The sequence below is a fragment of the Natrix helvetica genome (genome assembly GCF_964273705.1).
Source record: "Natrix helvetica genome assembly, chromosome: 3".
In the NCBI taxonomy this organism is placed as follows: domain Eukaryota; kingdom Metazoa; phylum Chordata; class Lepidosauria; order Squamata; family Natricidae; genus Natrix; species Natrix helvetica.
In genome coordinates this window covers 141,402,091-141,414,453 of record NC_138549.1, presented here as the reverse complement: position 1 = coordinate 141,414,453, position 12,363 = coordinate 141,402,091, and the positions used below count along the sequence as shown (strand labels likewise).

The 12,363-nt window shown below is 44.1% G+C and overlaps 1 protein-coding gene across 7 annotated transcripts in view; it reads right to left on the bottom strand.

The window, feature by feature from the left end:
- The window catches only part of CHD6 (chromodomain helicase DNA binding protein 6), a 137,677-nt gene that overhangs the window by 57,005 nt on the left and 68,309 nt on the right, over positions 1 to 12,363 (bottom strand). For 6 of the 7 annotated variants that reach the window (XM_081949077.1, XM_081949074.1, XM_081949079.1 and 3 more), the window contains 2 exons: positions 2,308 to 2,455; positions 124 to 273 (listed from right to left, as the gene is read on the bottom strand). In XM_081949077.1, coding sequence (XP_081805203.1) covers positions 124 to 273; positions 2,308 to 2,455 — 298 coding nt within the window. Of the gene's footprint in view, positions 1 to 123; positions 274 to 2,307; positions 2,456 to 12,363 lie in introns of those variants that run through there. The other variant, XM_081949080.1, reaches the window with a different exon arrangement.

Here is a 12,363-nt window from a genome sequence, read left to right as displayed (position 1 = left end):
TCAAGATATGTAATTCTTTTATAATTGCTGCAAACATGATCTCACATGTCTACTGTGCTATGAATTCACAGGCAAATGGACTAAATGGAACTAAGTTTTGTTTCCCAATTCTCCCAGCCATACCTCTGCTTGCCAAGCCAAGGTAGATGCAGAAAGTGCAGAAGCTCGGCCGGCACCCAGTACAGCTATTGTTTCACCATCATCATCAACCACCTTGAAATCCAAGTCTTCATTATACTTCCTACGCTTCACTTGGCGTCCGGAACGGCGCTTCTGTACAGCAAACAGAGATTCAAACATGGTAGAAGAGATATAAACGATACTGCTTAGCTGAAATCCAGCCCTTGTTCAGGTTATACAAAGAAACATACATTGCTTAGATTTGGCCAATAGGTTGCCAGCAAGTGAGAAAATTAGGGCACCAGAAGCTTGAACTAAACAAAATGTTATAAGACATAGACATATGATTTAGCTTCTCCCTTCAAAAGTTTGAACATCCCATCCCAAAAATAAATGATGCCAAATCAATGAAGCCAATATTTCAAACGATGGAGAGCGCATCCTTCTATGTACTAGTTTTATGCATACTGAAAAGCTCTAAATAATACACCAACATAAGCTAAGGCATAGACAAGTTAAGACATAAAGCAGGAAATGAATACAAATCTCAGGTGTGTGTGTGTGTTTTCCTACTTTTTCATAATAAGTTACATTTCTATTCTATCACCACCTGGTCCTAGAATACTTCGCCAACCCCCTAGGCAGTTTTGGATAGCAAGGAAAGAAAGGTAGAAAACTGCCAATTCTAAAAATTGCCTGCCAATTTATCTAAATTCTGAAAGAGAAGAAATTTGTTTTTGCCCACTTTCTATCTTTCCTGGAGTCATATTTAAGCCACTCGCTGCTCTTGCACACTGCCTATATTCTTTAAGTAAACACACTGCTCAATTCAGAAATCACTTTCAGACAGTTCTCTTTACATCAACTGATCTTTTAATATAACACTTTCAGAAAATTCCCTGTGGAGTGCCTCTCCTGCCTAACGTCAGCTCTTTCTGATCAATACCTGTGAATCTGATAGTTCTCCCTTGTCTGTTTATTACTTCATGATTCAACCCTTGAGAAATTACAACTGAATATGGGAACCGAAATGCCCTGCATCTTAGTCAGTGGCCTAGGTGAAATAAAATGTTAAAATCATTAACCACTTTGGGCTAGGTTCATATATGATGCTAAGCCAAAGCAACTTCAATGTACTTTAAAGTGATAGGTGAACTAAACAAATGTGAAGGGATGTCTTTCTTATACTTTATCTGTGAAGGCCCATTCACATGATAGCAAGTCGAGATAATACAGTCTATATGATGAACATAACTCCTGTAAAAAAGATGTGAGATGTTCCTATGATTGTTTTGTGAATTTATGGAATGCTTATGGCCAACAGAGGTCTATTGATTGGGAACATAAGAGTGTGCGCACATTAAATTGAATTGATGTGCTGCAAAGCTCAATAATGCAACAAGCATAAGCAAATTATTATATCAAGGTCTAAGATAGTTATTATTTATTAAATTGTTATGCTGCTCATCTTGCAGTTCAAGTCAAAATTATGCTTAGCAGGGAAAATACAGAAAATAGAGAAGGAATGAAGACAGAAGTGCAAACAAATATAGGGTGGAAGATTTAACAGTGAGAGAGGAAAGAGAATACGTCAAGAAAGTTAAGGTTGAATTATGTTGATGAGATCCTCACCAACCTCTGGTAAAAAGTTTAGGCAACTAAAGGCAATTAGAGCCATGGTGGTGCAGTGGTTATAATGCAGAAATGCAGGCTAACTCTGCCAATTGCCAACAGTTCAATCCTGACCAGCTCAAGGTTGACTCAGCCTTCCATCCTTCCGAGGTTGGTAAAATGAGAACCCAGATTGTTGGGGGCAATATGCTGATATTGCTGTAAAATGCTTAGAGAGGGCTCTAAAGCACTGTGAAGCAGTATATGAGTCTGTGCTGTTGCTATTGTTAATGTGTAAATTGGTGTATGGGTGTGGTAGAAACTCTAAATTGTGTCTAGAAGCAATCTTACATTTTTTGTTTTAAAAAATCTTTATTTGAATGACAACAATTTGACAACTTTCCACACTTTCAGTTCTGTGCAAAAGCTAATATACAGGTACATCTTGGTGGGACCCTAACAATCAGAACCAAAGAATAATAGGAACTAACGAAGCATAAACTGGTTGTATTCAAGAGAAAATTGTAGCAATATTAAATTGTTTCATATCCATAAAGATTCAAGATTCAAGTATACCTGACTGTCAACTGATTCAACAGATTCCTCAAGGCTTTGTCCAGACAATGAAAGGAGGCCTTGATCCAATTCTAAACTATCAAGTGACGTGTCATTTTTCCTTTTTCCTTTCTTCTTCTTTTCAACAGGAGTTGGTCCTTGCTCCATACTGCAGGTACAAATGAATAGCATTATAGCATCACAGTAAGTATCATTGAACTGTGAAGGATGTGTGCTTTTGTTTTACTTTTTTATAGTTTTCTTATGTATGATGTACACTGAAGATAGCATTTAATTTTGTTGTACGAAGTACAATGACAATAAAGTAAACTTAAATTCAGTATCCGTCATTCATGTTTTACCCAAAAACTACCCATGACAATCTTTTTTTCCCCCCGGTTTTTCAGAAAGTGTCATACCTTTTGCAGTCAATAGCCAAATTCAAAATACCATGGAGAAGCAATGTCTTTGTGAGGTTTTTTTCTACTGCACTCTTTTCTGCTTACCCAAACACCATTTTAAAGGCAAAGGGATTACTCCAACACTGAGCAATACATATTCAAATATATGAAATTTTAGTCTGAAAAAAAGCACTTAAAGCACTTTGGGCTGCTCACTTTGATTTCCAGCTAACTTTCTTTTGTGGAAACTATTTCACATAACTATTATTTCTGAGCCTTTGCAAACAAAACATATATAAAGATATGACATGTACAAGTTCACAACTAAAACTATTACGACTACAGAAATTGGTTTTTAAATCTAAGACAGTCAGCAAAATACAGGCCCTGTTAAAGTATTGCATTTGTATGCAAGTTTCTTTATTTACACTGTCCCCTTCTTCCATTTAATTGAAAATTTTTCCACTTATAAGTAACCAGGCAAACTAAAAATAATGGTTATAAGTACCACATTATTAACATAATCATGTGAAATATAATTGGGAATCTTTTTCTTCTTCTGATTCTCACCTGTAATGTGTCCAATTCTACAGCTCATCAGGGAAGGCAGATGTCCTCTTAAATGATATAAAGTAGAGATGCATAACTTTTTCTTGGCTGATGGCCACACTTGGCCTTTGAATAGTGTACCATGGGCTACATTCCAAAAAGTAATATGTAGGGCTAGGCAAAATTAATTTTGATTTTGTTTCAATTACATTTACCTTGTATTAACATTAACTAATAGTTAACTAATAGTTTTGAAGGATTTTGGAGTAGCACCCAAGGTTTCCAGAAGAAGCATACAGCCCTGGGACCTCCTTTTATATATTTCTGATGCAAATCGTCCCTTTATGTATAATATTATTATTTGTATATAATAATAAGTAATAATAGATAACAGCAACTATAGTAGTATATTTAAGATGTGAAATACTAGAGAATTGCAGCTTTATCTTCCAAATAAGTATTTAATCATATTTTCCCAATATTTTTTATTAAATGTTACAATTAAAAAGCTAAAAGCTAACACAACCAAAAGAAACAGCGAAAGAAAGAAAGAAAAATTGAATGGGGGAAAAAAAATGGAAAGAAAAATAGAAAGAAAAAGGGCGTTGGTACTTACCTGATACGCCTCCTCTCATAGTGGGGGAGGAGTATCCAGGATGGGTTGACCTTGTCCTCTCTTGATTGGACTGAGTCAGATAAGCTCTTTTAGCCACACCTTGGTTACCAGGTTCCACCCAGTTATCGGCGAAGAACTCTATCCAACTCGCTGTGTCATCCACTCTAGACTTTATTTTCATTTCAAACCTTTATTTATTACTTCAACAGAACAGTTCAACAAACAACATAACAATTTTGCAACATACCCATATCAGGGAGGGGCTGGACACTCCTCCCCCACTATGAGAAGAGGCGTATCAGGTAAGTACTAACGCTCTTTTTCCATAGTGAAGGGAGGAGTATCCACGATAGGACATACCAAAGCCTACACGTCCCTAGGGAGGGTTACACATTTGAGTATATGCCCAAACGTATGCCTGGTGAGGCGTGTCCCCCGCCCTTTGAACAGCCTGCAACACCCTACGTCCGAATGAGGCTTTCGCAGAAGCAAAGGAGTCCAACTTGTAATTCCTCACGAATGGTGAGGGGGAACAACCCGTGGTTGTCTACAGATCTCAGATAGTGAGGCCTGCATGGCCCAGGTCTCCGAAGTGGCCGCGCTTCGTGTAGAATGCGCTGTGATAGAGCTGGGTGTTTGCAGACCCCGTGCCTGATAGGCAGAAGCAATACAGGTTCTTAACCACCTGCCTATCGTGGTGGAAGTCACCTTGTTCCCCAGGAACCCCGGCTGGAAGGAAAGAAATAGGGCTTCCGACTTCCTGTTTGGTCTGGCTCTTCTGAGGTAAATCCTCAGAGCCCTCCTCACGTCCAAGGTGTACCACTTCCTTTCTAAAAAATGAGAAGGGTCCGGGCAGAAATTGGGCAATATCAGCTCCTGCGAGCGATGGAAGCAAGAACACACCTTGGTTATGAAGGAGGGGTCCAACCTTAGCGCTACCCTATCCTGGAGGAACACGCAGAGATCTTCCCTGGTAGACAGAGCCTGCAGTTCAGATATCCTCCTGGTGGAGGTGACCACCACCAAAAAGGCCACCTTAAGTGTCAGGAACTTCAGATAGACACTATGTAATGGTTTGAACGGAGGGCCTGTCAGAGTGTCCAACACCTTGTGTAAGTCCCAGGAAGGATACCTGTACACCGTGGGCAGTTTAAGTTTGGAGGTCTCCTTGAAGAACCTCCTGACCATTGAATGGTGAGTCAGTGTCTGAGATCTACCGCACAGGAGTACCGATGAAATGGCCGAGACCTATCTCCTAATGTGTTGGGAGCCAACCCTCTCTCCAGCCCCGCCTGAAGGAAGTCCAGAACTTGTGCAACAGTCACCTGACCAGATCGTGGCCCCTAGAGACGCACCATGTTGAAAAGCCCACCCTGTAGCACCATAAATGCACTCCATGGAGGGTCTGCGAGCTGCCTGGATAGTCTGTATAACCCTAGGGGAGAAGTGATCTTTCCTCAGGATGCTCTGTTCAAGCGCCAAGTGGTCAACTGGAGCCACTGAGGGTCCGGGTATTCCAGCAACCCCTGACTGAGGGAGATCCTCTCCTGGGGGATCCTCCAGAGTCTTCACTGGTCAGCCACTAGAGTGCGTTGCAGAGTTTTGGAGATGCAGGCGCAGTTCACGAGTTGGCCACTAGGGTACGATGTAATGCTTTGTACATGCAGGCGCACATCACTTGTCGGCCACTAGGCGTTGCAAGTGTTGGCCTGAAATACTGGATTGCAGTTTGTACAGGAGCCACTAGTGGGCGCTGCTGGTGCCTACTGTTTGGAGTGATTGGTAATGGCACCTTCCTTGCTGTTAAAGGGCGGAAGGCTGAGTCAATCTTGAGCCAGTGAGATTTGAACTGCCAAACTGCAGCTAGCAGTCAACTGAAGTAGCCTGCAGTACTGCACTCTAACCCCTGTGCCACCTCGGCTCTAGTTGCCAAGGCTATTCTGCTGGTTAGGTTTGTCAAGCTGATACTCCAATTTTGGAATTCCTAAGGGTCTTTACCCGAACTCGGAACCCGTCTTGGACCTGGCTAGTTTGGTACCTTCTATAGTGGTTGAGCCCTTCCTAAATAAGTCATAAACAATAGTAACCAATCCACAAGAGCATAACAATCTCTTCAGCTGAACTACATCTGCCTTTTGGCCCTTTGGCTGCCCGAAGGCTTTCCACACACAAGGTAAGCTGATGTTGGGATGGTTGGGGCATCTTTATTGCCTCTCGTTGTCAGGACAACTTATCATTAAACTTCAAAGGAATTGGGAGGTCGGGTCTGGGCTAGCTGACCTCTTTTTCATTCAAGTTTCATTTCCATGGAGATCTTTCCACGAGGCTTTTACAACCACTTAAGGAGTAAGGCTTGGAATCTGCATCAGGTTTCCCTTTCTTTGTTAGGCCACATGTGTTTGGCCTTAACAACAGCAGATCAGATTACATAGGTTGGGAAGGGGTGGGGTTGCTTTATCATGCGATTCCTGGATCCCTTCCCCTGGAGCTCAATTAGATGGAAACAAGGTCGATCTTGCTTTCAAACAAAGAGAGAGAGGAAACATGCTTTTCTAACTTTTCAGGATCTGCTTTCTCAAGAGTATCAGAGAAGAACAAAAACAGGCTTTTCAGAGCAGATTGAATCAGCTAGGTGGTAGACGCTGCATTTCTCATGCAACTCTTGGCCCCTTTTTAACACATTTTCTTAATCACAACAGAGTCCTTCATCTCAGGAGAGATAATCAGCCTTTCTCACTGAAAAGGGATGTTCCTCTTTGCTCCAAGATGGGATGGGGAAAATCCCGGCAGCTGATTTCAGTTAGACTGCAAACAGAGTTTGGGATTCAACTTCAATGTCCCTTTTACTCGAGGGGAACTCAAAATAACCTCATCTTTACACTGTTCTGCCTCGGGTGGTTGCCCCACCCCCATGCCCGCAGAGGTAGAAGGGGAGCTTGAGGAGAATCCCCCGTAGTGAGGGAGACTGCCATCCCTGGATAGAGCCCCAGATGCCTGAGGTATCAATGGGAATCCTCACTTGCTGGGAGGGATCCTCCTCTGTGATCGCATCAGGCTCCAGACCTTCTTGCTCATGGTCTTATGGAAGATGCGCCCTGGGGCTTTATGTCTCTGCCTTTCATATTTAGAGGCAGGTTTGGGAGGCTTGGAGCTGGAGCTTGCCTCTTTAGTCGCCCTGGAGGAGGTGTGCTTCATTTTGCTCTTTGCCTTGCCGCCCCCACCCTTGGATGGACCTTCAGGGGTAATCTCTAACCTGATTGGAGGCTCTTCTGCCCCTCCAGTGGGGCTGCTGGCTTTAGAAGCGAGGACTTGATTCATGCCTGTGTCCTCCGAGGTGCAGGTGACCGCCATCTTGGGCCACATGGGGACTCTCCTCCCCCTTCTTTTCAAATGGCGTTACGCGGCAAATACAACTCCCTGGAGGGAGGGGTTCCCTTCCGCAGCCCTGTCAGATGAAGAGAAACCTGGTAATCTTTCCTCAGGTTCCAGGCCAGGGGAGATATCTTCCTGCTGCTGGCCTTGTGGCCGATGCGCTCCAAGGCTTGGTGCCTCTGCCTTTCATACTTGCAGCTAGGCTTGGAGGGTTTGGATCCACAGCCTGCCTCTTTAGCCCCCTTTGTGGAGATATGCTTCCTTTTTGGCCTTTGCCTTGCCTCCCCCGCCCTTGGCTGATGCCTCCGAGATGGTTTCTAACCTTTTTAAGAGCTCCTCAGTGCCTCCGGTGGTTGCTGGCTGCAGGGTTGAGTGCTTGGCTCCTGCCGGCCTCCTCTAAGCTGCTGGGGGCCGCCATCTTGGACCACATGGTTTCAAAATGGCTCCCGGCTCCAAATTCAAAAAGCTTCTCTTTGCTGGAGCACGTGGAAGCGGCTTGTGCCTTTGTAGGCTGCCACGTGGCTTCCACTGCCACTGGGGGCTCTCTCTCGCCTCCCCCTCCCCCACAGCTCTTTCTGAGCCTCTCCGGCTCTCACCTTGTTCTCTGGCGATCGCTGCCAGCGTGGGCACTTCAGGGCATTTTAAAACACCACGGTTTGTCAACCCGATGGGAGTGGTGCAGCACTCCGGCACCCTTAGAGCCTCCTTGCGCGTCGCCCTTGCTGCAGAAGCCTCTGCGGAGCTCGCTTGCCTGTATTTGGTGAAAATCCTCACTTAGTGCCTGGGTCTCGCTCTGTGACCTGGGCTGCACGCCGCCTTAGCGGTTGCTGCGTGGGCTTTCTACCCCCGCTGGGGGTTTCCTCAGCCTCTAGTGATTGATCAGGCAGTGTGGAGGCAATTTCGATCACTTTTGCAGCAATTTAAAAATTTTCCTTTAAGTTTCTTCAGGATCTTAGGATGAACAGAGCCGTCCGTTGATGGACTGAGTCGATAACTGGGTGGAGCCTGGTGACCAAGGTTTGGCTAAAAGAGCTTATCTGACTTAAGAGTGGCAACGTCAACCCATCCTGGATACTCCTCCCCTCACTATGGAGAAAATAAGAATACTGTATAATAAAGAAAAAGAAAAGAAATGAAGAACTAACTTCTCCTTCCGTCAGAAGAAGTAGCATGTTTCCCAGAAAATAATTTATTTATTTTATTTTCTTAAGCTTGGCCTTATTTTCAGGGAGGTCTTTTTATTTTTGAAGTGCACTTCAGCTGATCCAGAGAGGGCCGGAAGTTCTGTCTCTATTTCTGGCACACTCTTGCCAGCCTTAGTATCACTGGGTCTGCTGCTCTTTTTGCGGCCGCCACTAAGAGAATGGGCACAGTAGCTAGGATTTGCAGGTGCGGCCTCCACAAGGTCATTCCACGTGGATGGCACACATGCCAGACAAGTATAGCTGTGTACACACTAGTGGGAAGTTCTAGGTTGGCAGCTACGATGGCAATGCCATAGCTGAATTCATCTGTTAGCGAAAGTGAAATCAAGTCAATGGTTTATTTCGCTTCCTATAATTCTAATAAAAAGCAAACCTCACTCCTTTGTAGCACTGATGATGTTACCTAGCTGGGTAACAAAACATCTTCAAGTAAACAACCAAGCTCAGAGAATACCAAGAACTATATTATGCCATAATATAGTTGTTTGTTCTTTGGCTTAGTATCGAATACAAGTCTATCTATTATGACCTAGAAATATGTGCAAGTAAAACACTATGGCTAATTAAACAAGCCATTTAAAAAATCCTATCTAATGCATAAACCAAATTCATCTATATTTCTCATGAATAGTACCATGTTTCCTCCAAAATACAACCTATCCTGAAACTAAAGCCTTGCCACATTTTTTGCGTGGGCAAAAATGTAAGCCTACCCCCGAAAATAAACCCCCTGGACAACCCCCTCCTCCAGCCAGGCAGAGCACCGTTCACCGACATAGCAGTATCCTGAAGGCGCCAAGCCGCAGGAGCAGGGGGGGTGGAGAAAGGCGCTTACATTGCTTGGCGCCTTTGGGATACCGCTAGGTTGGGGAGTGGCGTTCTGCCTGACCGGAGGGGGGAGTTGCTGGGCGGCTGCTCCCTTGCCTCAACATGTTCGGGCCCAGCTCTCCCTGCAGCAGCAGCAGCAGCCACCGCGCTCCGAGCATAACGTGTTCTCCGGTTCCAAACTCCCAAACTCGGCTGCCGAGTCTTCCAGTAGCAGCCGCTCTAGAACTCTCTGTAAGAGAGTCTTCCAGACAGTCTTCCAGCAGCCAGCCACAACCACAGAGCACACTCCTAGAGCGGCCGCTGCTAGAAGACTCAGCAGCCGAGTTTGGGAGCTTGGAACCGGAGAAGATGTTATGCTCAGAGCGCGGCAGTGGCGGCTGCTGCTGCAGGGAGAGCTGGGCCCAGATATGTTGAAGCTAGGAGGCATGCCTGCTGGGGGCGGAACAGGTGCTCGCGCAACCCCCTTCTCCAGCCAGGCAGAATTCCTTGCTCTGACCTAGGGGTATCCCGAATGTGCCAAGCCGCGGGAGCTGGGGAGTGGGCAGAGTGCCACGTGACTTGGCACCTTAGGGATACCCCCTAGGTCAGTGAATGGCACTCTGCCCGGCTGGAGAGGGGGGTTGCCGGGCGGTTGCTCATGAGTTTGGTCACCTGATGGCTGCTTCGCCCCCGAGGCTGTGCCCGGCTCTTCGGGAGCCAGTTTGCAAGGGAGCAGCCACCCAGCAACCCCAAAACAATAAGCCCTCCCCTATAATAAGCCCAAGGCCATATTTCATAAGTGAAAAGAAAATAAGACCCTGTCGTATTTTCAGGGAAACACGGTATCAGACAATTTTCTTCTAAATTGATATTAGAGGAGATATTTTTGTTTTTAACCAACTATTTAAAAATAAAATGAGGATACAGAAGCTAGCAGTGACCAAATTCATGAATCTTCTTAAATTCCATGTAGAAGTAAATTACTCAGAAAATATAACATGCTCTAAAGTTAACCGTGCAATAGAAAATGGGATAGTTTAAAGAAACGAGAAGGGTTTGGGGAAAGTTGACAGGGAAATTATGAATATAATAGACAAGTGATTTAACTCTCTTGGCTGTTTTTCAAAGAGAATTAGGACTGAGCAAGATCTATGCTAATTGGATTACAAATTATCTGATGTCAACAGTGAGATTCCATTATCCATCTTCATAAATGGAAGTAAAAGTTAGTTACAATATTTCCTTCAAGATGCAAAAAAAAAAAAAAAATCCAGTGGGGAGAGAACAAGGGCATTTAACTATGGAGTACTTTTCTATTTTGTCTCTGAAAAAAAGTCTAGCAGTTGTGCATATTGTAAAAAAAAGGTAGCTAGACTAAATCTAATTGAAATAATCTAAATACTCCATACCCAATATTTATCATTGATATTGTGCATATCACCTGTAAATTGCAATTTGTTTTTTTAATCACTGATGTGCAACACTTCTGCAAAAGAATCACGGTTGCTCTATAATCTATTTGTTATCATATTTGATGTTCCTTGGGGGGGGGGGACTGGGAAATGTATTAGTTTTCACACATTCTGAATACAATGGATAATGGTCTGGGAAGAGGTGACTTGCAAACTGCTGGCAACAGTCTGTTATTTTGTAGCCATACTGAATGAGCCCCTTGTTGTTGTTTTCAGAAAATCAGGCACAGTGCTGTGGAATCTACAAACTCATCAGTGGTATGAAAACTGACTGTTTAGTTATAATTTACATGGATGTAGATTTAGCAAGTTAAAAAGGAAAGCCTTGTAGCGGCTTCATATACAACAGCAGCTGCATATTAAATGCTGTGAGAAGCCTGAATCCATACTGATTCCCTGGGGTATATATTTATACGTTTTACAAATAAGCTCTGCATACATGCAATAAACTTACAGACTGGAAGCATAATGTGTAATTCAAATCTTCAGAAAACAGGAATGCAAGGAATCCTTCCTAATTGTAAAAAAGTTCAATATTTTATGTCTATAGAGATTCTCAGCTATAGTTGTCCCAAAGGTGCTTTTTCGAGAGTTTGCTTGGGGGGCGGGGGGGGGGCTTGAAGACATTTCGCTTTTCATCCGAGAATCTTCTTCAGTTCTTCAAGCAAAAAAAAAAAAAAAAAGTCCATTTGCCTTTTGCAAAAGCACTTTCAGTTCAATATTTTATCTCGCCACCCAAGCCTATGTACCATTCCAGAGAACATTCACCGTGTTCAAAGTGCATCTCAGCGCACTGGCCAGCTGAGTTCACCCTTTTTTAAAGCTATTTTTCACCCTCCCCAGGCTCCAGAGGCTTTATAGGAGCCTGGTGAGGGCGAAAAGAGCCTCCCTGCCCCCTCCGGAGGCTTCATGAGCTTCCCTGACGTCAGGGAAGCCTCCGGACGGTCCCTGAAGCCTTCGGAGCGCTCAAAACAATCCTCCAAGCAAACCGGAAGTGACTTCCAAGCTTAATGTTATCTTCAACTGGTGAAACTTTCATCTCCTCCTGATCAGAGATCAAATGCAAGTACATAAACTTCCGTATGACAGTTCATTGACAGTATTTCATTCATAAAACTTGTATTGAAGAAATAACTTTAGGGATCTTCTGCACATACAACCTGAGTACATAATCATGTCAGTCCAGTTTTCTACAGTGCTTCTCAGATGAATGTCTAGTTTTGAAAATGCGTCATCTTCAACATCACCCAAAACACAGTTCATTTCATATTAAATAGAAGAAAATAAGAGTCTAATATCCTTTGTTTAACACTGATGATTGTGCTAGTGCAGCGGTCGGCAAGCCACGGCTCGCGAACCACATGCGGCTCTTTACACATTTTAATGCGGCTCTTCTGTGTGCTGGGCGCCCGCTCCCCTCCCTCCTCTCGGGCACTTCAAAACAAGCACCCCTTTCCCTTTTTTCTTTTCAACCCACAATGATTAGGGAGGATCCTGAAGTCGGGCGGGGACGAGAACGAGGAAGCAGAAAAAGAAACGGAGGCTAAGGAGCTCACCCCCACCCCCTCCCAGCAAAAATCTAACCGGGGAGCCGGGTGGGCAGTAGCAAATTAGCCGATCACGCCGCGTGATCGGTTAATTTGCTACTGCCCATG